At 43.5% G+C, this 26,807-nt stretch overlaps 1 protein-coding gene across 1 annotated transcript in view; it reads left to right on the forward strand.

The window, feature by feature from the left end:
• The first annotated feature begins 237 nt into the window (after window positions 1-237).
• The window catches only part of JAG1 (jagged canonical Notch ligand 1), a 38,315-nt gene continuing 11,745 nt past the window's right edge, over window positions 238-26,807 (forward strand). Inside the window, exons 1-8 of the mRNA XM_075147723.1 lie at window positions 238-2,298; window positions 3,255-3,560; window positions 14,488-14,539; window positions 20,075-20,329; window positions 21,319-21,379; window positions 25,200-25,330; window positions 25,649-25,768; window positions 26,185-26,331. Coding sequence (XP_075003824.1) covers window positions 2,221-2,298; window positions 3,255-3,560; window positions 14,488-14,539; window positions 20,075-20,329; window positions 21,319-21,379; window positions 25,200-25,330; window positions 25,649-25,768; window positions 26,185-26,331 — 1,150 coding nt within the window. The 5' untranslated portion in view covers window positions 238-2,220. The remainder of the gene's footprint in view (window positions 2,299-3,254; window positions 3,561-14,487; window positions 14,540-20,074; window positions 20,330-21,318; window positions 21,380-25,199; window positions 25,331-25,648; window positions 25,769-26,184; window positions 26,332-26,807) is intronic.

The raw sequence follows: 26,807 nt of genomic DNA on the forward strand, positions 1-26,807 counted from the left end.
AAAGTATGAGCATGGTTCTAGTGTTAGGAGCACAAGTACTGTCAGCTTCACAGCCTTAGACACTCTGTAACAGGATGGACCTTACCACAGCCAAGAACAAGCATGCAGTTTGATTTTGCCATAGGAAATGAAAACAAAGGAGATAAAATTAGGTCAGAAATCTTGTTTTCCTCTATATCACTGACTCTGGTGTATAAAATAGACATTCACACATCTACTGTGTTAGATCAGGGTGGAATAGGAGATAGGAACATAAGAATAGCCGTTCTGGGTCAGACCAAATGTCATGTAGGCCAGGTTCCTGTCTCCAGCGCCTCAGGAAGAAAGGGACAGTGATGCAGTGACAGTTCCCAGCACGCTTGCCCAACTTCCAGATCAGCGGCTCAGAGACTTCCCAAACCAGACAGAAAGTTAGTGATTTTTTTTTTTTTCATTCAATGCCCTTTGATTCATGGCTTTTTCTCTGGGAGCTTGTCTGAACACTTTTTGCTACTGTGCAAACTGTTGGGCTTCTCAGTGTCCTGTGGCAAGGAGTCCCACAGGTAACCACCTGGCTACGTGCCTCCGGACCCTGCCCCTGAAAGGATGTGTCTGACAAACCCCAGCACTCACTTGGAAGTTGGGCAGCCGGGACGTGCGTCTCCAGCACCGGGAGCAGGTGAGCCTGACGGAGCCTCTGCACCCAGGCAGCGCTGTCTTCCCTGGACTAATCAGCCTGGAGCTGTAGCTGAGGGATGCACCCCACTTCCAGCTCTTTCCCTCTGGAACCACGGGAGATCCTTCGCGGTGCGGCCTCGCGTTAAGAAGGGGACAACTTGGTGACTACCTCCTCCGCTTCCCCTCAGGAGAGCCGCTGGCCAGAGCAGCGGCCACTACCTCAAAGACCGGGCCGCCCGTCCTTCCTTTCACCTCAGAGAGCGAAAACCCGCTCCTGGGGAGCGCCGTCACCTCAGCAGCCCCGCCGCCCCCTCAACGGTCCCTCAACGGTCCCTCAACGGTCGCGCCACGAGCGCGCGCGCGCCCCCCGCCCCGTAACGGCTGCGCTGCCTCAGGTAACGCGAGGCGGGAAGGCGGGCGGCTGCCGCCGGCCGAGGGCAGGGGAAGTTTTCACTGCAAAAGCGACCCCAAAGGCTTCATTTTTCCTTCAACCAGCCCCGAGGAGGCGAGGAGGAAAGGGCTGCGACTCCCGCTCCGCTCCCGGGCAGGGAGGAGCCGCACGTCCCCTCAGCGAGCGGCGGGCGGGAAAAGCCCTCTCCTCCGCGCGGCGCTGCCTCAGCCGCGGGCGCCGCCGAGGGAACGCGCCCGCCCGCCGTTCCCAGGCCGCCTCAGCGAGGCCGCAGCAGGGTGCTGCTCCAGGTAGCCCGGGAGGCACCTGCGGAGCGGGACTTCCCGGGGGAGGCGGGGCGGCGCAGAAGGTTGCGACCCTCGGGGCGGCCTGGGGCCGGGGCCCGCCACCTCCCTCAGGAGGAGCAGCCGCCGCCCGCGGTTCGCTCCCGCCCGCGGCCAGCTAGCCCTCCTCTCTGCGCCCTCCTCTCTGCACCCTCTTCTCCGCCTCCTCCTCCTCTCCTCCCAGTACCTGCCTTCCCCTACTCCTACCATTTCTCTCCTTCCCCCCTTCTCCTCCTTCCCCCGCCTCCTTCCTCCCTCATGCATATGGATGGACGCATGCGCGGGCGGGCGGCCTCCCCGCCTGCTGCCGTGGGCTAGATGAAGCCGAGCGGCGGCGGGGCTCCCAGACGGGCGGCCGGCTCCCGGGCGGTGTGTGTGCTGCATGTGCGTGTGTGTGCGCGTGTGTGTGTGTGTGCGCGTGTGTGTCTCGGGGGGGCGGGGGGCTCGCCGCGCCTCCACCGCGCGGTGGCCGGCGACCTGAAAGAAATAAAAGGATCGGGATAATAATCGCAATAATAAAAAAAAAAAAAAGAGAGAAAAGAAAAGGGAAAGAAAAGAGGGAGGCGAGAGAATAAGGAGAATAAAAGGAGGCTGGGCTGCTTTGCATTGAAGACCGGGGCGCTATTGAAAGCGCTTGAAAAGCGGCGTTGTTCGGCGCGGGTGCGCGCCGCGGCCGGCGCGGTATATTAGAGCGGGGCGGCGGCGGCGGCGGGCAGCAGCGGCGGCGCCTCCTCCTCCCCTCCTGGCCCTCCCCGTCCCGTCCCGGAGCGAGCGGCGGCGGCGGCCTGCAGGCGGGCGGGCGGGCAGCGCGGCGGCGGCGGCGGCGGCGGCATGCGTGCGCCCCGGCGGGCAGCCGCGGCGGCGTGCTCCCTCGTCCTCCTCCTGGTCCTGCTGGGGCTGCGGGCAAAGGTACGTACCTGGGCACCGCGCGTCCTCGCGGGCTGCAGCCCTTCGCGGGAGGGGAGGGAGGGAGGGAGAGGGGAAACTTCAGGGAGCTGGAATTGGTCTCTCGAGTCCGCCGCGCAGAGCGGATTGCAGTAATTTTGCCGCTTTTCTGCGAAACGCGGCTCCCGCAGTGATTGCGGTAGATGGCTTTTAAAAAACCCAAACCTTTAGTGGTGCACAAGGCGCTTTTGCAAAGCTCCTCCAGCGAGAATGGTGTTGCTGCTAACTTTTCTGCGGAGATGGCAAACGCAGAAGTCCTCCTTGCAGCAAGACTTAATTCTCCGGGAATAAAAAATGCAATTATATAAACCGCTGCTTTTTTTTTTTTTGAAATTACTTTTTTTTTCCTTTTTTCTTTTTTTTCTTTTTTTTTTTTTTTTTTTAAACCAGGGCTAATTGCAGTACTCTTGGGGTGACTAATGAGCAAGGTCTGAATCTCAGCTGGGCAGCCTTGAGCGGGGAGGCTATTTTCCTCGTCTAAGTTGCACCTCGGAGAAGGCAGATGGATTGCTTTTCCAGGGTGCTTTAGCTATATCATTTTGTTGGGTTTGCCCTTGCCTGTGCGGTCTTGGTTTGGTCTAGTTTTATTTCCTAACGATGTAGAAGCCTTCCTCACGCACACAGTGTTTTTTGGAGTTGGCACTTAACGTTCTTTTTTAGCATTAATGGCACTGTTTGGTTGGGGTGATTTATGAGCCTTTCTCATGGATGTCTGATAGAGAAAAGCTTGGAGGGGTTGCTTTTCTTTTTTCTTTTAATATTATGCTTGTGCTTCTTGAAAGCACACTTAAAATTACTTTCTCCTGTCTGCAGAGTTGTTGTAGATTGCATTTGGGAAAAAAGTGAGGTAACTGTCTGTTTCTTGTTTCTTGTTTTTTTTTTTTTTGTTTTCTCCTCCGGTTCTTTCTTGGGATTAACAGGTGACTTTAGCGTCAGGACAGTTTGAGTTGGAGATCTTATCCATGCAAAATGTGAATGGTGAACTGCAAAATGGAAATTGCTGTGATGGCACCCGAAACCCAGGAGATAGAAAATGCACCAGAGACGAGTGTGATACCTATTTTAAAGTTTGCCTGAAGGAGTATCAATCGCGGGTCACTGCTGGCGGTCCTTGCAGCTTTGGATCCAAATCCACTCCCGTCATCGGAGGAAATACCTTCAATTTAAAGTACAGCCGGAATAATGAGAAGAACCGGATTGTTATCCCTTTCAGCTTCGCCTGGCCGGTGAGTGCGTGGCCTGCTCTGGCTCTGCCTCTGTTGGACAGTCCTGTTTGAGATGGCCATAGTGAGCTGAGCTTTAACTTGTCGCACAGGGGGAGAAGGACCAGGATTGGGGAGGGAGCAGGCATCTTGGCAAGAGCGTCGGCAATCCGCAGCACAGAAATGAGTAAAATGTGGTGGTGTTTTTGTTTTTGTTCCCTGGGGCTCACAATGCACAGCCTGTTAAATTTGAAAGTCAGATGTGCAGTGAGGGGGATCTAAATGGGTCAGGGAAGCAAACCCAGTATCTCTGCACTTTACAGCATGAATAAGTCTCTTGAGACTTAGAAGGTCAGAAGTTCATTTTTTTTCTTTTTTTTTTTCTTTTTTTTTTTTTTTTCTCCCCAACTAGTGAAGTCTTGGGTTTAAGCCAAAAGAGCAGTGGGTTAGGGGCTGTAGAGGGATCCCGTGTGAAAAGTGTGTGTCATAGCTGGCCTCCTTCCCTGGAGCGTGTTTGGGAAGGCTTCCTGCTTCTCCCAAGGGGAAGTCTCACTGCACTGCTTGGTGTTGATGGGAGCTGCTGTTGCTGCTCTCGGTGAACTAGTTGCCAGCTTCCCTGGGAAGCTTGCTATGTTTTGAGGTACTTGTGGACTCTAAAAGCTAAAATCTGACAAAAACCTGGCCTTAGCTTTTGGTCCATTTCACCCACTCTTCCCCACAGCACACCTTTTCCTGGCTGCTTGCCTCTGCGGTCCATAGATTCTGGCTTCCCTCTAGTTGTGCGCAAAACTCGATGGCTCAAGGAGGTGGGGCTTTCCCAGCGTTACCCACTCTAGCAAATACTGGTCAGCCTTGTAGAGCAGTGAGATGGAGGATGGGTGACACCTTCATTAGCTAAAGCATGCTTTGTTGTTGTCATGTCAAGAACACTCGCTTAGACTTCAGTGCTGCTTGTTTCTTCTGGGGTACTCAAGAGGGTTGAAGCTTTGATATGGGCAGCTCTGCAGAGGAGTCCTCTACTTGCTGCACAGAAACTGAGGACCATCTTTCCAAAACAGCCATCACCCAGGACAGACCCACAGATGCAGGCTCCAGGGCCATAGGATTTCTGGACATAGAAGACTGCCATGGCCTTGGATGGCAGGTGGTACTTTGTTTTGTGCCCAGCAGCGCGGCAGGCAGGCAAGCAAAAACTGAGGGTGACTGATCTGGGGGGCTCTTATGCACACACAACAGTCTGTCTTTCGAGGTGGCTCTCTGGGATGCTATGGTATGAAAGCTGAAAACTCCCGAATTTATGCTCCTAAAACTTGTATTTAGAGATCACCTAGGAAACAAAACTGTTTTTCCCCCCTCCCCTTCCCAAAGGCGCTGAGCAGACAATTTCCCACCGACTGCCTTGGGATATGTTGATGCTCAGCAGTTTTGAAAATCCAGTCAACCTAACCTAGATGCCTAAGGTCATTTTTGTGAGAGGAGGAGGACTCTTACGTGCACGCAGGGGAGGGGTGAGTCTTGTTTCCTATCCTCTGTCACTATCACTGCTGGCGAGGTGGAAGCATGCGTAGACTTTCCGCTCCCTCCAAAGCTTGGCCCTTCCTAGTCAGATAAGGACTGGTTGCTGGGAGGGCCTGGACTTTTTTGGGGGAAAGCCCGCCCCAAAAGCATTCCTTCTTCTGTGGTAGTGTAGACACCCACTTTGTAGTCGTACGGCCAAGTGCTGCAGGCGGCCATGTGTTCTTGAAATGTCCTGTGCTGCCTCCTACCTGCCTCCTCTGTCAGTTGTGACTTCTGGAGTATTGAGGGCTGGAGAGGCACAAGGGTGAAATCAAGTCTGCATTTTTAAGGAGATAGTATTACAAAGTACAATAGCAGAGTAAACAAAAGTATTTTCTGTTGGAAGTACAAGTCCTTCCTTTCTTTCTTACTCTTTTCTTTCTTTTTCTTTCTAACATGAAATGAGATAAAACTGTTATCAAATATGCCATCAAAGGGATAAAGGGCTCTGTAAAACTCTGAGGTATTTGAAGCTCTGCCAATGGCTGCAGCGCTTGTGTTGCAGATTTTGACTTTTTTCAGAAAAGTCAGGTTCATCAAGGATTTTTTTTTTAACTAGCCCCTTACCCTGCTCCCAGTAATTTGAGTGCCTTGAATCTGAACATACATAAAAATGATGTGAAAACTGAACATGTTCCTTTTAACAACCCCTCTCTTCATAGAGTTGGGAAGGGAAATCTGTGTGTAGAGGGTGGGTTTGCGGGGGTGGGGACCCTGGGAGAAGTTTCTTAAGCTTGCCTATATCTTAGTAAAAGAAATGCTTCTATTGTCCTGCTGAATCTAATTGAGTACCGGAATCCTAGAGCAGCAGCAGCAAAGCTCCACTGCAGCCTTAGAAATGTGTAAAACTCGACAACTTCAGACACTCTGGTTCCTAAGACTGGAATTTTTGGAATAAACTCTTGCGTATTCCCATACAGAAATGCACTTTTTGAGATTGTGGTGATAGTCTGTTTGCAATTATCAAGGCTGCCTCCCAGCTTTAACTTCATAGGACACAGCTTTTATGCTAGCCATTGTGACTTTCAAATGGCATTTGAACAAAAGAATATCTAATGTGGCAAAGCTCTTATTTGTACTAAAATTGTGTACACAAATCATTTTAGGCATTTTGAAAGTTCTACAGATAAAGTAGTAAACTTAATTAGTCAATTCAAATCTGATGTCGAAATTTCAGAACTTAAAAAAAAATCTCTTTAGATGGGTGAATACTGTTGGCTTTTGTAAAAGCTTGAGACTAGCATTCCATTTACCAATATGGCTAATCATGAGAGTTGTCTTTGAATACATCCACCTGAAAATTACAGTAAAGGTAATAGGAGCTAGACTGAAATGTTAATCATATTGCACTTGAAAATTCATACTCATCTCTGAATATGTATTGTTTGTGTTCTACTGTCTGAGGGAGGCTTTTCTTGGATGTTCCAGCTTGAGTCAGTAACATTAAGAAGTCGTGTTGCCTTGATTACTTTTAAAACAAAATTTAAAAAAAAAAGTATCTTCCCATGTCAAGCTGCCCCCTTATGCCATATGTGAAAAATAGTTATATTCCATTAGAGGTGTTTATCCATCATGCAAGAGAGGAAGAAAAGAGAATGGGGTGCTTTAAATGTATTGTTAGATTTGACTTGTAGTCGTAATGTAGATTTGAAGTGTCAGAGTCTTATTAATAACTTATGCGGTTTGCTCTTGTCAGTTTTGATATGCACCCCTGTGAGTAATGGGTGTGGAGATGGTGGGCTGTAAATTAATTTAAGTGATGGGAGGTTTGAGTAAGTTGCTAGGAAACAGGGCAGCAGACCAGCATAAAGGAACTAGAGTGCATCAGAAAGCTGCCCCTGCAGTAGCTAGCAATTCTTCAGTAAATTGAAACAATAATAATAATAATGATGATGATTAAAAAAAAATACACGTAGTCTTGCTTCTTGTATTCATTTTGAGATGAGTGACTTTCTTGACAGGCAAACTTGGCTTATGAAGCCATATAGAAAAGTATGGAACAAAAGAATTTCCATGTCCCACTTGTCAAAGTCTGTCTCAACAAGTTTTGTTTCATGGTAGACACATGCTCTTCACGGACATAAATCAAATCTCTTGCCTTTCTTAAAGAATCCAGAGTGTGATGTGTGGTATACCTTAAGGGAGCTGTGCATGAATTAACTAAGCAAAGCTTAGCACTAAAGTTTGCTTTTATGTAAAGAAAGATCTTTTGGGGGTTTGGCGAGACTGTGAGTAAGAAGGAGGTCAAACTTGGCAATTCCTTTGGTATGCATAGCTCCAATTTCAAACGGCTTGTTTATCCTGAAATTATGATCCTTGTAATTATTTAATATTGGGGCCAATTGCACCAACACACCAGGAAACTACTGAGGTGGAAAAAAACCCTCCAGCATCTAAATGAATTTAGCATAAAATACAATTAAAGAGAGTTTTGAACATCTTATATCAACCTTACTCTAAAAAATAGAATAGTCAGCCTTTCCTTTTTTTAATGACAAATCTTACTGCTACTGGTTCCTGAAGACATAAAATACGTTTTCTGGGTAGGTATTGTTTTTTCTGGCTAGAATGAGATAATGAAAGAGCTTTAGTGTTTTTTAAGCTTCGTGAACTTTTTCCCCTGGTCTTGACACAGAGAGGCTTCCAAAACACTGATCTGCAGCTGGTATTAAAGTAACAGTCTTTTGAATCCAAGAGAAAAAAATCACTTCATTCAAGTGCCTTTTTTTTTTTTAAAAAAAAATCAAAACAAAACAGTAGGTCACAGTCATAAAACTAAAGCTTGTTTTTTGATTTTGTTTTCCCTCCCTCTAGTTAACTTTTTGAAAACTTGTAGAAGCAAATGATAGATATTGTTCAAGCCTTTTTTAAAGAATGTGTGATAAGTCATCTTGGAGCATGGGCTGATGAGAAGAAATTTTTATAACAACAAAATGCGTATTAATCAAATCCACACTGTGTCATTTATTGTTGACTAATAATTTAAGAACAAATCTTCAGCACTCAAAGTGGAATGTTTTGCCTAGGATTACTATCCAAAACGGAGCTGAGAGTATTAAGTGACATCTGAAGCATAATTAGCATCCACAAGGCTGTTTTTTCCCAGGACTGCAGAGAAGTGATGCATCTGTTTGGAGGTTTTGGGCTTCTTACATGTTCTTAAGAGTTATTTATGTTCCAGTCAGTTCAGAACTTCATCTTCCTGGTAAATCCATTTGACTATATTACCATAATATGTCTAAAAATAAATCCTCATCCTGCCTGCTCCCAGAATTTTTGTTCTTGTTATATTAAAGGCCTGCTCCAGTTTAACTTCAGTGGCAGCTGGATTGGGCCTGGCGTTGAAGCTTATTCCTAAACTTTCTCAGACTACATACATCTAGCACTGTCAGCTTGTTTATGCAGCTGGAAGTCTGCATGTCTGAAAATGAATTGCATAAAATTGATGCTTTATGCTTAAAATTCTAGTTAACTCAAGGAAACTTAGGGCTTCATTGCGGACTGAAGGATGGAATAGAAGTAAACTAGTTCTGAAGCTAGAAAAGTTGGGCCTTAGCTAATTAAGTGAGAAGATATGCCATACAAGAGGCTTGCACTCTCATACATGGCACTTATTCCAACTTCAGTTCTTAAGTCTGATGCCCTGTGGTACATGCGAAAACCCTAAACTACAGTTCTTAAAAGTATTTCTTTGTGGATAATACTAACGACAGATTGATTTTGAGAATTCAAACTAAACTTGACTTTGCATTTCTGCTGGTGAATAGAAGTTTTATATGTTAATTGACACAGTTTAGCTGGTAACCCATATGCCTTAACATGGGGAAAGATGTCAAAACTAGAAGGTGTTGCGTTCATTTCTTGTTGGTCTGTGGAGCTCATAGTTCTGTGGTCACTATTCTGCAGCATAAATTACACTCATTATTCTTGTAGTATTCAGAAGAAACTGTAAAATGTGGATAGAAGTGGTTAAAGTGGTTTGTAAATAGTCAAACATCCAGAGTCCTTTACCAGCTCAACCCAGTTCTTATGCACTTAGGTAAATAAGTAGAAAGGCTTCTTGTTCAGGCTTGCTCTATGTGAACCTGACTGTTTTGCTTGGCTGGCTACTAGGTATTCTCTCTATTAACCTTGCCACCCTTTTGTAACTGGTGCATTTAATTATCAGTGGGATGCTTTAAACAGGTAGGGGGACTGATAAGAGCAGGTAATCTGCTTGTTGGGGAAGGTTGAAAGCAACCATTGACATCTTGGCCTACCTGCTAGTCTTTGACAAGTGGGGCTCTGTGAGAAAATAACTCTGTAACGAGATAAGGTGCTAATTAAAATGCTGTTGTCATACGATTCACTCTGGTGGCTGAGATCACTTAAAATCCTTAGGTTAAAAAGAAAGAAAAAAGAAAAAAAGAGATGCTATACTTTTTTCTTTTCTTTTTTTTAAAGGAGGGGAGGAGTGAGGACCCCAAGTCTCCCCGCTCTATCCCAGTACATTGTTCAGTTAATGCATGCTAGTTTTCTGATTGGAATACATTGTTGTCCGGCCACCCAGACAGAGGCATTGACTGCTAATATTAACCAAGAACAATAGTGTGGCCATACTGACTGCAGTGAGGATTACAGAACATAATGGGGCCTATCCAAAAATAATGCTAATACAGGACAAGCAACAGGAAGCAGCAGTAGACTCAGCATTGCTCGGCTCCCAGACAAACCATGGACTTACTTCACACAATGGCAACTTCAGCACATTATGTATTCACAGGATACTCATTATTCCAGCAGGCTTGCCAGATCAGAGATCAGCCTGGTTTGCTGGACGCTTGAGCGTATGCATAGTTGGGATAGTGGTACTTCTGTGTCCTTCATCGTTTGGCAGGAGGGTGGCAGCTGTATCGCAGAGGTCTTGACTTCAGTTACTGGCTTGGCTTGTGCCAAGGCAGAATGGGGGGGAAAGTCTCTCCTGGAAGCTGCTAATATAGTTAAATTTGTTTTCATGTCTTCTCCTTTATGTGGCAATGAAGTGTTTACCGGCACTAACAGCTGTGAAGGAACTACTCAAAATGAAGACTAAAGGAACAGCGTGCTCTGTTTTCATGTGGGCATATTCTGATGAGGCTCTTGGCTGGGCTGCCTGCTTGAGGTTCAACCTAGCTCTTGGCCATGGACTCTGAGGCATGAGATCGTTACAGCTTAGACTTTGTTTATATACGCAGGGTTGAGAGAGTAACAGCTTTACAGGGTGTTGCCTTATTCTTATGTAGGCTGGCCCAAAGAAGAGCTTCCTGATGGTGTTGCATTCGACACAGGGTTAAGAGGGTTAGGTTGTTTCCCTCCTTTTCCCAAATACATCCATATCTCCTCTGGATGAGGAACCAGTTGTCTTCAGCTCCTTTGAAGGAATATTCTGTTGTCAAAGTTGACTGGCTGACCATGGCATGACGTTGTGACGCATCTGTATAGCATCATCGTGACTTGTCATGTGGAAAGGGGTACCCAAGTGAGAGTCCTGCTGACGTTTAGAGGAAGTGGTTTTGTGACTAGCCTTAACTCTGCTCAGAGATGCCCTCCTCCCTGGCCCTTGCGCGCTTTGAAATAGTGCCTCAGTTTCCCTCTTCCCTATCTCACCCTCTTCCAGCTGAAGGGAGGAGGGATTGCCAGAGCTCTTGGCAATTTGCTGTGGCCTGCTGTGACAGCGTGCCAGTCTCCTAGCCTTCTACCCCAGGATGCAGGCAGGGTGCGAGCACCATTCTCAAACTGGTCTTCGCAGCTGTGCGTGGCTGGCAGAGTGCGAGGAGAACATTGCTGGGCTTAACCTGCTCTCCTTGTTTGGCAGAGGAGGAGCAGGCACAGCATTCAGAATGCAAACTTCCCACTGCATTTGTCTAGTCATGGTTTCACATGCTCAGCAAAGCTCTTGCATGGTTTAACCACAAGGATAGGAGGGAAAGAAGTTTGACTAGTTGCAACCTCCTTCAAAAAGGAGGCAGTCCTTTCACTAATGAGCCTGATGTTTTAATCTTGCTCTGTCCCACTGACTCACAGAATGCCTTTAGAAGCCAAAGTACAAAAACATCTCTTTTGGGTGGATGTCTGGATGAAGGGAGGGAAGAAGGTAATCAAGCTAAGAGCTTTAAACACCTTCTGCTTACCTGGAGCTGCTAGTATTTTATTTAAATAATCAGAAAAGAGGTTGCATTGCCCTTTCAGACCCTTAAAACGGACAGTTTCTGACGGATTTCAGGGTCTTCAAAGTCTTTCTTGAGTTGTATTATCAATGGATCAAGACTAAATCGTGGTGTCTTGTCATTGAGGAAAATAGCCCTTGCACATTGGTGCTTTCTTTGTTTATTGGAGTGTGAACTTAACTGTTTCCATGCTCTGATAGCAAAACTCCTGTGAGTTAAGCTTAAGTTTGACCATGCTGCCTTTCAGTCTTCTGGGCTGATCAGACTGTGGATGTTCTGCAAAGTGTGCCGGCTTGCTGTTCCTTTCAAGCTGCCTTTCCTCTCAAGCCAGAATCCCTGCCTTCTGGTCAAGCTCAGGTTTACAGTGGCTAATTGGGTGTGACTCTGGAAAGTTCACTGCTGCCTTGTTGCCTAGGACATTGCTTTGATGGAATAAGGTGCATGATGGTGGAATTCTTGTGTCTGGATATATATATTTATTCAAAGATGGGCAGAGGTCACCTATGGGCATGGGAAAACTTAAACCTCCACGCTGTAAGTAGTCATTCCTGAGATATCTGAGTTGTTGATCTATAGAGTGGGGATGATATGCACTTTTAAAAAATCTCAACAGTGCAGTCTTTGCACAGAACTGCTTTTTTTTGGGGGGGAAAGGGCGGGAATTGGCTAGAGGTATGCAATAGTTGGATTGTTGAGGGGGGCTTGCTACTGTTGTTGTGGGGCTGTGGGTGTCTGTGTGTCTTTTGTTTAGAAGTGTCCCATCTTGAACGCTAAGTCTTGTCCTTTCATTGCCCCGTGCTGAGAGGGACAGAGCCAAGAGATTAAACTGCCATTCTTTGTATCATCCCTTTTCAGGACAGGGATTCTTCATTTAAAATATTCAGATGAGGTGAGAGGGGGCACATAGAAACAAGGGAATTGCTAGGGTAGGTCTATTCCCCCCGTATTTTGTTTCCATCCAGTTAAGAAGAAGCGTCTCCTCTCTTTAAACAAACTCCTGTGTGTGGTGTTGGAAAGTGGTCACGCAAGTATCTAGCAACAGTAGCACTTAAAGCTAGGATTCAGCCTTTCCTTTCCTTAAGGGCTAGGTGTGTTGGTAAACAGTCCTGAGAACCAACCGGGAACTGTTGCTATGAGTTTAGACAAAATATCTTCCAAAACAATTATGCAAGGCCGAAAGGAAAACATCCTTAACTTTATTGGAAGTAGTGCTAGTTGCCATAATTCGTTCTCTATATCATAATATTTTTTTTCAAGCTTGCAGTAACATGTTGTGCTTGTGCTTCTCAATGTTGGTAATTAAACCAGTGAGGAAGCACCCAAGATAGTGCAATCTGTATCTGTAATATGGCTTGGGAGTTCTATTCTGGTTTTGTTTGGTTTGGTGGGTTTTTTTTGTTTTGTTTTTTTTTTTTTTTAACCTCTGTCTTGTGTAAGGACTTCTTAAATCTGCTTTAAACAGTGTTAAATGATCATGTTGTGTTTTACTTTATTTTCAGGGTTTCTTTCAAGTTGACGGACTTTGTCTAGAATAGTAACAAATAACATGTAACTTTCATGAAATATTAACCAAAAATGGTTTGGGCCAATGGAACCTCTGCATAGAAGTTTGGGTGCATGTCTCGGCTTGCCCAGCTTTGCTTACTTTTGGAAGCATTTTCCCACAGTTATCAGTGAACGAAATGGAATCCTAGTCTGCTTTGAATATGAAACATATTTAGGCTATATTCCAAGCCGGTGTCCATCACAAACTAGGTTTTCATTCAGAGGCTGCATGCTGTGTCCAGTCGTGAGAAAGCAATCTGCTTCAACTCTTTTTTTTTTTTTTTTTTTTTCCTGCTGCTTTTTTTTTCCCTCTCCTCTTAAGGAATTTGAGGTCTGCCTTACACTTGCACCTTGTAGCAGTATACTCTCAGAACTGTATTTTGGTTTCTATTAAAGAAAAGGTGTTAAGCGCTGCAGACCACAAATGAGCAGATTGTGACTGAGCTCAGATACAATTAAGAAGAAATAAACCTTACGATACACAGCTTCTATGGCAAAGCATCAAAACCCTTCATGGAGAGTTTTTATTTGTTCTATTATTGTTCTACTTACCAGAAAGATGTTACATTTATTATCTCATAGTTATTACTATACTTTTTACTTTTAATATTTTTTTCTTATTTTTCCTCAGCTTTTTTTTTGGGGGGGGAGGGGCGGGGTGTTTTGTTTTGCCTTTGAATCATTCTGTGAGTTTGGATGTGGCTGGCTAAATGGCAATTTTGAAAGATACAGCCTGGATAATAATATCTCGGAGTAGAGCTGGGGGAGGAGAAGATGTTTTAATGGCTCTTGTTCTCAAGTTAGGATTGAAGATAAAGGTGGCTTAGATGTAATAGCTGGCATCTTTCCAACCCATGGAGTTACTTCAGTTAGTTTATGCTTATGATTATTATTACTGGAGTGCTAGAGAGCTCATTGGCAGATTAGTGCGTCTGTAAATGTGACACAGGGTGGATAGTCCGTCTTCCCTTTCCCTGCTCTTCCAAATAGTCTGGTCTTAGCCTTTGTTTTACAATGCTTCTCTCTCACCCCACCCCCTTCCCATATCCATCAGTTCTTCCCTCAGTTACCTGATACTTGTGGGAGCTGCGATGGCCCTCATGCAGACAAAGCTTTCAAAGGGGGTGCTGAAAAGCAAAGTCCCTAGAGATTGCGCTGTCAAGGCAGAGCACAGTAATCTTAGCAACACTTCTTGCTTTCAGGATGGTTGGGGGAAGGGACACCAAGCCTACTTTTCTGTAACGAAAATTCTTTTGAAGCAGTTTTTGAGGGTGGGGATTTGGTTTTGGTTTTTTGGTTTTTTGATGCTGCTATGCTAGCCTGGTGTTTTCTGTCTTCCATGTGTAATTCTTCCCCATATGCTTTATTGTGGCTACAGCATAGTGTCAAAGGCTGTACTTCCTGGTTAAGTACATAAGATGCATTAAGGATGACAAAGATGAGCTATCCAAGGTGAAAGGTCTTCTAAGTCAGACTGGATAAGGTAGCTTATGGGGTTTCAAGAAGATCATGTTTGTCTCAAGTATAATCTATTACCTATTTACGTTTTCAAGTATTCCATTTTAGGGCAGAGACCAGGAGTTTTCTTTTTAATTAAAATTGTGTATTTTTTTTTCTTACAGTCATGTGTGGCTTTGAAACTAACTCTTATTTCTCTTTTGCAGAGATCCTACACATTGCTTGTTGAGGCATGGGATTACAATGATAACTCTACTAGTAAGTATTCATTCCTCTGGTTTACTTAGTTGACACACCTTGATTTCCTGTCTATTGAAAGGCCTTTGGTAGTCTAACCAGCCCACTGAGCAGGGCATGAGGAGAGGGAAAAGCTCTCCCCCAGACGATTCCGAGCAACTGCTCCTGGCTCTGCAGCACTCCGTCTCCCTCATATTGCCTTTAGAGCGTGAGTAGCTTGCTCACCTAGGCACCAACAGTTTGATGCCTAAAAATAGATGCTGTTAATTCCCTCTTTCTCCTTAGGAGGATAAAAGCCAAGCGGTTTCTTCAGGTTTTTTTGTTTGGATTTTTTTTTTTTTTAGGAGTGATATTGAGAAGCCTGAATCTTGTTGACTTGGGACCTCTCTATAAACTATGTAAAACTGAACATGCTGCTTTAAAAAAAAAAAAAATCTCTGTAAGACTTGGTACAGATACCCATCTAATGACTGTAGATGAGAAACAGGAGTGACTACCAGCTCTTCCTTGGGAGTTGGATGTCTAGGGATTTATATTCAGGGGCTGAAAAATATTTACCAGACACCACCTGGTAGAGCTGGCTGGAAATCAAGGGTGGGAATCTTTTGCCTGGAATGTCTTTGGTTGGGTTCAGAAACTTTCTGCTAAGCTTTTCCTGTTGGCTAGAGGAAGCTGTATAGAGTCTCTTGGCATATGAGCTGTTCCACGTATTGCCTACTGTTACTGAAGTAGGTGGGCAAAATTAGCTCTATTTTCAATCTAAGGCTTTAACAGTGTGTGGTAAAAGCCACAGGAGAAAGTATGAATCTGAACTCATAAACCTTTTGTTGACACAACAAGACTTTTCCTTTAACAAGGAAGCAACAGCGCTGTGGCCCATCTTACACAAATCTTGTAACAGCTTCTTGTAGTCCGCTTTGGAATGCCAGGTGACAGCCGCACGGTAATGAAATGGACTTCATGCTTCATGAAAGAAAGGCCTTGTAGAAATGCGCAAGGTGCTGTGGTTTTATGTTTTAATTGGTGAAGAGTACACTGCTTGGGAATGGCCTTTGAGTCTGGGAACCTTTCTGCACAGATCGGCTCTTTAATTTTTTTTTTTTAAATATACATGGGATGTCCTACTAGTTCTTAGTTCCAGAAAAGAAGTTGTCCATTGCAGATGATTCATGTGACCTGTCAGTGATAACCACGGTTTGCTTTACAACGGGCCACATTCAATGCTGTTGCAGGACCTGTGATTTCAGGCCCTACCCCAACACAGTCATGGAGCGGTGGCTGGGAGACTTCTAGGTTCTTGACTATGGAGTGTTTTATGGAGGAGCAGAAAACAGATTGCTGCAGCAGCAGAGTTGTGTTAAAAATGGAATATGCCTGAATTCAAAACGAAGGTCTTGTTTACAGTAGGATCTGAGAGTTTTTTCAGACTGGGTCTCTGCCACTTTTACTATTATTAGAGCTCATCTTTTTTAATGAAACAACTGCATTTCCAAAGCTACACAATGAACCCTTTCTTTGCTTTCATGTTCTGGAAGTACAATTGTCTTCAGACAAAATTGCCTCATTTCTCAGCAGTGCATTTGACCAAGTGCAGACATGTTCTTACATATGTTCCTGATTTGCATTCCTGCTCTAGCTTTGCTGTCACATATCCATCTGTAGGTCACTTCAGTCACTGTACTGCACACAGCTTTTCCTTTGTACTGCATCGCTTTACTTACAGTCAGCTTTCCCATAGCTGAAGAATAAGTCTTGAAGAACTAGTTAAGGAAATCATTAGAACTAAAAGAATTGTCATCATATAAAGTGATGAGTATTTTTTTGATGTCCAGGATTTTCTTGTACCCTAATTACCACTGAATTGTAAAGACTCTATGAGAGCTCTCTCAAAAAAAAAAAAAAAAAAAAAAGTGGGTTTAGTAGGCTTTGTAACTTTTCAATAGCTCTAGCATCTTCTGATCAATGCAGTTGTTAGGAGATCCTAGAGTGGATGCTTCCTTCCCCCCTGTACATTCCACTCCTCCTACGTTCCCTTTACCACATACTTTCTCTTGTCTCACTTCCAAGAGTGGCTTGCAGTTAAATTCTGGCCCTGTTGAAGTTGATGAGAATCGTGCTTTGTTGGAGCCAAGAGTCAACTTTAAATGGTTTTCTTACTCTGGTTCTTGTCTAGATGCCATCTTGCTACTGTCGCTTCATACATAAAGCTAATGGGGCTGACGTTGCATCTCAAACTATGTCAAAGAGCTATTGTAAATTACTGGTATCAGTTGCATATGAATTCCAGTCGGGCATAAGAGACTTTAGCACAATGTAAACCAAGCCATAGCTGGAAGTTGTCTGAAACAAAGATTTTCAAAAATAACTGTGGTGTCCTTGGCCACCCAAACTGCTTAGAGGAGTTTGGGCTTTTTTTGTTGTTGTTTGCTTCCTGATTGGAGCACTGAAAAGCAAAGGTGGGCAGTCAAAATAGCTAATTTCCCTGTGCCTAAAACCTTTGATACAGTTGCTCACTGAACAAAAAGACAGATTAATAGCTTTGAAGTGTAGCCACAGAAAGTGAATGAGACCAAAAAACTCTGACGGTGAAGTGGAAGAGTGAAGAGGAAGCAGAGTGGAAGCTAAAGATGGACAGAAAGCCTCTCTCTTCATCAGTTTCTAATTGGTTCATGTTTCCTCTAACCTTTCTATCAAAGCCTGGGATTCTGAGTCAGATGATGTCAGGGGAGTTAGGAAGATAGCTTTCTCTCAAGCCTGGCTGACTGCTTCTTTTTATTTACTTAACATAGATGTGGGTTGGGGGCTTAGTGCCAATGAATAATAAAAACTGCTTGGGGATTGCTTACTACAAAACTTAAAACACTGTTGGTGCGGGCTAAGAATGGAAGAGTTGTTGCAATGCCTTCCCTGAAGTCTGGGTTAGCACACTTGTGTAAGTGCGTACTGACAGGTGGGAATAGGGAAGGGTGGAGAAATTTTTGTACAAGAAGGAACACGCCAATACTTCATTGTGAAAACTGGGTGATGGCTAATGGAAAGGGATCTTAAGTCTGTGAGACCTTACTTGAATTTAAATGTATGGTGGTAGCTTTATAATGTGTATCAAATGAAAGGCATTTTAGCCATGATCCAAAGTGAAATCGCAGCTGGTTTTCATCTGGGACCTTAAAAAAATGAAGTCCAGTGGACTAATAAGGATGTTTCCATTTGAGTTCAGCCTGTGGTTAAGGGCTCAAAAGAGCCGGTGGCTGGAGTGAGATGTCATAGACGTACAGCAAGGACATGCTTCCTAATGAGCTGGCAGATAGGGGAAGAATGATAGAGCAGAGGCAAGAGGAAAGATCTCTTTTCCAAGGCAATTGTTTTTCTGGTGCCAAGGACTGAAATAGCTGTCAGTGGTATGTTCCCAACGGGGAACAGGAAAAGGCTGGAAAAGCAAGAGAGTGTGTGTGTGTGTGTGTGTGTGTGTGTGTGTGTGGAGGCGGGGGGGCGGTTTGCAAAACTAAATTGAGTGTCATTCCCCTTTTCTTCTGCCACTTACAGGAGAAAAGGATAGAGTTGTTTTACACACAAGAAACAGGATGTCTTTATGCACAGACTCGGTATTTGGGGAAATGCATTTGCTTTCCAACTGTGCTGTAGATCGGGGTGTAATCTTGGCAAGTGCAGCAAAGCCATCTCCAGCACGCATGAGTGGAACTATAATCGCTTGACTAGCCCCATTCAAGGCGAATAGATATGCATCTGCTTAAGTACCTCTTAGAATTAGTCAGTAATCTTGTTGATGAGATCTAAGAGCCTTACACCTGCACAGTACAGGACATGATATTGCTCTGGATATACCAGTATGGAAAAGTCCTTAGGCATCTACATTACTTCTGAATGGGATTCAAATTAATAAAGGCCTGCATGCATTTGAAAGTCTTACACATAGATGTGGGGTTGGGGGCTTAGTGCCAATGAATAATAAAAACTGATTTAAATGGAAAATATTATAGAACCAGAAATACCAGAAGGTGCATAAGAAGTTGTTGCCCTTAATTTCACACTGTAAACACTTAATGAATGCTGTAGTCTCAAGCCAAAAATACCCCCAAAAATAGGTAAATGCTTACAATGTCTGTGTATTGACACTCTTCTGTGGTTGTGCAGCAAGTGCTTTGACTTAACTTTATTCAAACTTGCAGACAAGCAGGCAGGATCTAGTGGTGAATTGATAATGGATATCTGAGGCTTGAGAAGCCTGCTTGGAAGTTCTTTTTGAAAGCTACAAATCAAAGGTCCTTAGCAATACATTTAAAATTATTTTAGATGGAAAAACTGCCCATGTGTCATCGTAAGCTTTATGTAGCAACTTCATTAGTCTTCAACTCTACTTTATGTAAAATCCCCAAACTTTCTTTTGTAATTGTTGGAAGAACAAGCTGAACATAAGTACATTTTAATTCCTAACACTCAAATGTGCCAGTACTTCACACGCTGCTTTCTAACACATCATTGGCAAACTGCCCTTCTACCTAAAATTCTTCTGTCGCTGGATTATGCTCCTATACACAGAACAGTGTAGCCTGGTACTTATTTTTGTTTTTGTACTATGTCTGCAAGGATATTTTGGCTGTTTTATGATAAACTTTCACTCGGCAGTCAAGTGCTTGCTAGCAGCAGGTCGTAAGGCAGTGTCAGATCATTTAAGTCACGAGACCTGGACTACAAAGTGAAATACCACAGATATATACAATGTTCCAAGCTAATGTGAAATATTATTATTTCAAGCCATAATTTAGACAGTTGTAGGGCTCTAAAGCCAGAAGACTTTTGCTGGAACTAAATGTCAAGTACAAAGTCTAAACTTTGAAATGCTGTGTAGAGAGAAGGGGGATCTATAGCACACATATGCAGTAATTTGAGTTCTCTGCGTCAGGCTCTGGTAGTCTTGAATTTTTAGCGTCAGCTAACATCTGAAGAGAGAACTTCCACGGTATTTCTCAGCCAAAACCTGGTGAGATCACTGATGTCGTCTGAATGCCAGAGTTGCTAGTTTTCAGTTTAGTGTTTACACCAGTGTCCCAGAAGGCTGCAAACCTTTTGTGGTGCTTATGTTCAGTTTGTAGACATTGCTTTATTAGGCTATTGTAGTATGATGTTTTCATAAATATTCCAGTTAAAAACAAAACGGGAGAAGCCTGAAAAACCACATTATGTACCAATCTATTGGAGCTAGAAGTAAAAGCAGCTGAATTTTCTTTAATCACTAACTGTATGATTCTTATTGGATGTCCGTACAGTGCAAAAGAGATAAGTGATTGGCAGTAACCTAACAGTCCCTTTTGATTTCAAGCTTTGTTCAGTTCGATAATGCTGCATGTGTGTTTCAGTTAATGGTTTGTAGCTCCAGGGCAGCCTTATCTTACCCTCTAAAACAGAAAATTAATAAAACCAACTGGCTGCCTCAGAGAGTCTTGCCTGCAAAGCTAGAGAGCTGTGATGTGGGAGGTAATGATACCTAAAGTGATACCTAAATGAAGCTTTAACTCTGACATCTCTTCTGACTTCTAGATCCCGATCGCATTATTGAGAAGGCATCCCACTCTGGCATGATCAATCCAAGCCGTCAGTGGCAAACTTTGAAACATAATGCAGGAGTTGCCCACTTTGAGTATCAAATCCGTGTGACTTGTGCAGAACATTACTACGGCTTTGGCTGCAACAAGTTTTGTCGACCAAGAGATGACTTCTTCACTCACCATACCTGTGACCAGAACGGCAACAAAACCTGCTTGGAAGGCTGGATGGGACCAGAATGCAACAAAGGTTTGTGACGAATGCTCCACCCCCAAATGAGCAGCAGGCTTGGATAGGATTTGAGCGCTTTGTATCCAGGTTGCAATTCAGTGGTCAGTTTGTGCAGACAACAGGGCTAAGGACTGATGGGACAGCGACTAACTCTTTACGCAGAGAACTAGGGGCAGGAGAGGACTAGTTTCTGCCTTGTTTTAAAATCTTGGAGAGGTCTGACGAGTACTGGGCACTTAGCAGATGTGTTCTTTCTCTGATTATCCACATCTTTGCCCTTGGGAAGAAACCCAGCCCATTGACTTCAATGGGAGTTCTGTTGCTGACTTCAAAAAGGATTTCCCCTTTGGTGCAGAACTTCAAGACAAGCAGGAAGGAGAGACTTGTTTTAGAGCTGACCTGGCAAGTGTAAAGCTTTGGTGTTTGAAAAGTCCCAGGCTGTTTGTTCTACCTGAGATGATGTTTAACATGTTTATTAGGGAATGGTAACTTCCTAGGTAATTTCAGAAGGAGAAAGCAGGACTCTGAATAGGAACAGACTATCAGCAATGTCTTGCTGACTGAGTTTACCTGCCATTTGAATCGACACTCATCTTAATACCCTGTCTGTTCAGAGATATGGCTCAAAAGTAAATCCAGAGTAGTTAAAAGTTGCTTTGAATTAGATGTAAAGCCAGGGAGAGTGGGCCAGTTCACCTGCAAAAGACAGAAAGGAAACCTGTAGACTCAAGGTGACTTGGGCTCTCCAAGGCGAGACGGTTTCTCTTGCATAGAAACAACTTTTTGAACAGCATTAGGTACGATTCCTCTGCAAAGCTACTGATAGATTTCCTATCACAGGGAGCCACCTACCTTGGTTTTCCTTCCAGTAGACTTGACATGAGAGACTTGTTAAAACCTTGGATTTAGTAGGATTACAATGCTGGTTAGAGATTAAAACATTCCCACGAGTGTGAAGATGCAGGAAGCGGGCAGCATGCTGATACTCTTCTTTTTTGTTTTAACAGCTATTTGTCGTCAGGGATGTAGCCCCAAGCATGGTTCTTGCACAATTCCAGGAGAGTGCAGGTAAATGCTCCCTCTCCCTCCTTGTTTCCCCCCCCCCCCCCAAATAATTAAACAAGTGATGCTAAACACAATAGGATTGGGGAGGGAGGGTGTTTTTGGAGTCATGTTTTTGACGAAGGCACATTATTCATGCTGACTTGCCCAGAATAAGGGGGGAGCAGGCTTTTAATGCACTGATAATTTTAAGAAGCTTTTGGTTTGTGAAATGGTGGCACTGGGGGAGAGGGGGGTATGGGATAAATCGTGTGAATGCTGCCTAATGAGCACTAACTAATTGTTTCTGCATAAATAGTGCGAATGTTTTGTGGGTATGTTTTTTTTTTTCAACAGCCTGATTAATAGGCTTTTTCAACTACAAGCTTGAAGTACAGCGTGGCTTTTCTCTCCTCTTCTCCCTTTCACTGTTTCCCCCTTCCTCCCTCCCACCCCCTGGTTTCTTCCATCAGTAGGCAAAAGTCAAGCATTCTTTAGAATGGGATTAGTTAAATCTCTCGGTTCCTTTACCATTGTGAGCCGGCTCCAAGTGCTGAGAGGTTAATGGCTGGGATGAAGTCTTGTCAGTAGGCTCCGATGAATGCAGAATTTTGCTCCCGTGCTTTGAAGTCCGTTCTGTCCTGGCAAGGAGATAATGAAAAGCAGAGTTTATCCATAACCCAACAATTAAATATTTGGAATGCCTCAAAATATACAGCATATATTTGTAGCGCAGGGAAGTCTCCTCCCTTACTAATAGAGGGTTAATGAATATTAAATGTGGACATTCTTTATCAACAGGCTGGTGGTAAGTTGCTTCGTGTAACCCTTTATCATATCTGTTTACATGCGATAGGGAACTGAGGGCTTCTGAGGTTACAAAATGTTGGTATTGATCCTGTGTAGGAAGGGTTAAAACTGAAGCTTGGGTATTCACAAATAAAACTTAGAAGGCTGAAGGAACAGAAAATAATTTTTCTGCCTCACAAACATATTGGTGGATTGCTTATTGTTGGAAACTTTTGCATGAAGTGGACTGCTTTTCTTTCTAGATTAGCTGTAGTTTGAACAAGAACTAAATCTGGGGTGTCTGACAGACTATATTATATAAGAAGTCAGCCTAAATAGTCACAGTGGTTCATTCTTTCTCTCTGTCCCTGTAATCTATGCTTCAAAAACAAAACAAAACAACTCATCAAGGAACATTCTGAAAGTAAAGTAGGAAGTAACTTCTCATCCTCCAGAAGAGACATGGCAAAGTGAAAGTCAAGCTGCAGGATGGACTGTCGTAGGTTGTTCAGTGATTTTAACGTTTAGCAGCACTGATATAAGCTGGTTAACCCCTAGAACACCAAATCTAAATCTTTTTTTAATTAAAAAAAGAAAAAAGCCTAGCAAGTAGTAGGAAGTATCGGGGGGCCAGATGGCGAGAGGAGTGTATCAGTCAAGGCTACCAGTGATTTGTGCTTCTGTCATCAGAATAAACATGCCTTGTAAGGGTTGCTGTCTCCTAGTCAGAACAACAGGCTTTGTTTCCAGATTTTTTTCTTTCTTTTCTCTTTCTAAGTCTCTTACCTCCCACTCACTGCCCAGACATGCACTAGTGCTCTTATTTACTTAAGGTGCAACTTTCCCACACTTGATTTGCATAGTCTTGAAACAATGCTGTCCTTCTGGTGCTTTCAGATAACTTCTGCTTGCCAAGTTAGACCAATATCTTTAAAGTGAACACAGAAACAAGATTCTATTTTCTTTTAAGTTTTGATGAGTCATATAGCCTGTATGTTATAAATGCAACAGAGTTTAAAAATAACATCCCAGCAGAAACTGCTCTGCATTCTGGTACAATAGACAACTTGCAAACATTCTTAAAATATCCTTTTCCCTTTTAGTGCAAGTCACTTTCTTTAATGCAGGCCAGCCAACAGAACCATATTTACTCATGAATCCCTATTCAAGGAAAGTTAACTTTAAATTTCTCATGAGAAACTGCTGCATATATATTATTAAACAAGAATTATTACCATGAATCCTTTCCTGGAATTGATATGTAACTTTTTTTTTTTAAATGCCCATAGCCGTATCCAATTTTGTTACACTTTGAAGCTGATGTTTGAAGAAAGTCGTATCTTTGGCTCTAACGCTCATGGCTTTTTTTCTGTGTGTTATTTTAATTACTTGTTTCTCTTTACACTTGCCTTAAAGAAAACAAAAAAATCCCACCCCTTAGATTTGGCAGAAAGGAGTGAAATTCTCAATTTGGATACCTGTTTTTGCAGGTGAGGTCCCTTGGTTTTGCTTGTGTGCAAGCTCACAGGCAAGTTGCTTTGAGTGCAATACCAATTAAAAGGGCATGTTCCTAAATTTTGATCTTTCTACATTCTTAGTATATTCCCTATACAGAAGGATTTTCCGAGAGCTACTTGGCAGAGGTTGTTTTGCCTGATCTCGTTTTCTTTCATGTTCTTTGCACACAAAGACACATAAGTTGGGCTAGCTTTTTTTTTTAAACGCACAAACTAATAAGAATTTCCCATTGACTTTGAATAGGCTGCTATTGAAATAGGTATTAAAAAAAAAAGTTAATTAGGATGCAGTTTGTCACCTGAGATTTTTAGAAGGGAAGTCGGACTTACCACTAGCTGTGTGTGATTACCCAATGGATAGATCCTTCTAGCTTTTTTCCCATGAGAAGAAATTGCCAGTAGAAGAATGGTGGGGGGTTTTACAAATAGAAAGCTTAGCTGAATTCTGTACAGATGAGATTTGTTTTCATAATTTAGTGACAGCTTAGTGCATAATTGCTGCTGATCAATTACTCTTAGGACCTGTTAATGAAATACAGTACCTCAACAAAGCCTTGTTTTTCATTTTCAACTTGTTTTCCTTGTTTCTATCTGTAGATCAACTTTAATTTGAAGAATCCTTGGTCTGCCTTGCTAGTGAGAACTAAATGAAAGCCAAAATGAGCTTTCCCTTAAGGGGGCTTTACTTTAAAAGAACATCTTCCTTTTAAGTGAAGAATTCAGGTAGCTCATTAATAGTGGCAATAAATAATTTAAATAATAATAAATTCTTCTCCAGACATGAAATTAAAGTTTCTCAGAATTGGATGTGTTTTAGTTATTCCCTGAAAAGAGGTTAGCATAAATCAAACTGTGAGATACACTGACAACTGATCTTCTTTGAACACATGTAAAATCCTGATGTGTGCTGTTTTCTTTAATCTCTTACTGTGGCCCAATCCAAGCTTTCTGTGTATGTCTTTTAGTTCAGAATAAGGTTAGCTTCCGACAGAGCAGAGAACTCCTAATGCTTTGCTACTATCTTGCCGAGGGCTCAGAGTTGGTGTTTATGGTTTTGTTTGTCTTCCTGCAAACGCAGCGTGGCTGAAATGCCTGGAACCTCGTATTCATGAGGATCTCTGGATAACTGTTGTTTCCACTGACTTTTTCTCCCCCCCTCAATTTATAAAGCACCCTGTCAAAGTCCAGAGATTGATTTGTAGTGCACACCCACCCTCTCTGCCACATTTGTATGAGGCTCCAAAAGAGTATTATTGTGCTGAATGGCCTCATGCTGGTTCTCTCAGAACAGTTATTCTTTTGTCAGGAGGTTGGCTACAGAGACCTTGGCAAAACCACTAAAATGTTTGTTTACAAGAAACCATCAAACAAACCTTGAATAGCTTCTCCCCTCCCCTCGTACTGCCCTTCTCCCCCACCACCCCAGTCTTTCTCCAAGCTTTGGAGTTCTACGCTCACATCTACACAGAGCAATTCGAACGGGTTCTTGGTTTGTTTCCCTGTTCTGATTTTTTTTTTCTTTTTTTTTTTTTTAAACGAAGGTGTCAGTATGGATGGCAAGGCCAGTACTGTGATAAGTGCATTCCACACCCAGGATGTGTCCATGGCACTTGCATTGAACCATGGCAATGCCTCTGTGAAACCAACTGGGGTGGTCAGCTCTGTGACAAAGGTATGCTAATCTTACGGATAGCCAAGTGTAACGCTTGAATTTTAACACTGGCAGACTTAGCAAGGAGAGAGCACACGCGAGACTGAGTGAGCGAGCCTCCTGAAACACGGTGGGAGTTTTCTGTCCATCAGCTACTTAGCGTTGTATCCTCTGCTGTTCTGGCGTTGTTAGCATAGGTGCTTAACTTTTCCCCGTCCTGTCTTACTCTTGTGTGCAGATGTATTCTGTAAAGGCTCTAGAATAATGGAACAAAGCATGCATGTGGTGATGTTTCTATTCTTTTTCAACCATGGCTTTAATGCTCCTCACCTCTTGCAGATCTGAACTACTGTGGAACCCACCCACCCTGTTTGAACGGTGGTACCTGCAGCAACACTGGCCCTGATAAATACCAATGTTCCTGCCCTGAGGGCTACTCAGGACAGAACTGTGAAATTGGTAAGTGTTTGATGCAGCCGCTGAGCTGCCACTTGGCAGTTAGTTCTTGCCAGCTTTTAGTGGCTGGTTTTGGATATCTTTTATGAGGTTGGGGAAAAGTCAATTTCTAATATTAATTATGATGTCAAGGTTGGCTACAAAGATCCAGACTTGCTTGTTCATGCTTCATCATGAACAGTTGGTATCTCTGAACATCAGCCTTCTGCTCACCGGAGAGATCACTACAAGTTACCTTGTCTGGCTCTGACTCAAACAGGTGCAAGTCAGTGTGTTGATGAGTTCAGCAGAGAAGATGACTTCCTGCTGGCTAGTAGCTTTTTGATTCACAGTTCTCACAGGAGTGCAATACATCAGGAGTCATGATGGGGTGTCCAGAGTAGAAGCGTGGGGAGGGAGCAGGGGTGATATTGCTATAGTCTCTACAGTGATGTACTTCTTTCCCGGTGCAGCGGAGCACGCCTGCCTCTCTGATCCTTGTCACAATGGAGGAAGCTGCTTAGAGACGTCTACAGGATTTGAATGTGTGTGCGCGCCTGGCTGGGCTGGACCAACTTGCACTGATAGTAAGTCCTTTCAAAATTGAATTAAAAATGTGCTCGTTTGCTGTTTTAGATCAGTCTTTCTAATCCCTGATAGACTTACAGGGCAGCCTACTTAACCTTTCCCAGCTTTAGCGTTGGTTCTTGGCAGCCATTTATACCACTGTGCACTCTCTTCTCCTTTGCTTGTACCAAGGTTTTTGTTAAATGCCAGGGGAAGGAATGGCCAATGGCTTCCTGAAAGAAGCAGAACACTGAATTTCTGTAGCATGCTGGCAAGTTGTTTAAAATACTGTTCGGAGAGACTTGCTGGATAAAAATCTGACTTCCATTTGCCAAAAGGCCACAGGTGTAAACTTCTTCCCCTGTGCTTTGAACCCCCTTTCACACTACTATTATTTTTAAAGGAGGCTTTTGCTGAAATCAGAGTAGGTCTAGAAATTCCAAGTAGAAGTCCTGTTGTCTTTCTGTTCCTTGGGGCAAATCCTAGTAGCAGCAAC

The sequence above is a fragment of the Calonectris borealis genome, chromosome 3 (assembly GCF_964195595.1).
Source record: "Calonectris borealis chromosome 3, bCalBor7.hap1.2, whole genome shotgun sequence".
NCBI classification, from domain to species: Eukaryota; Metazoa; Chordata; class Aves; order Procellariiformes; family Procellariidae; genus Calonectris; species Calonectris borealis.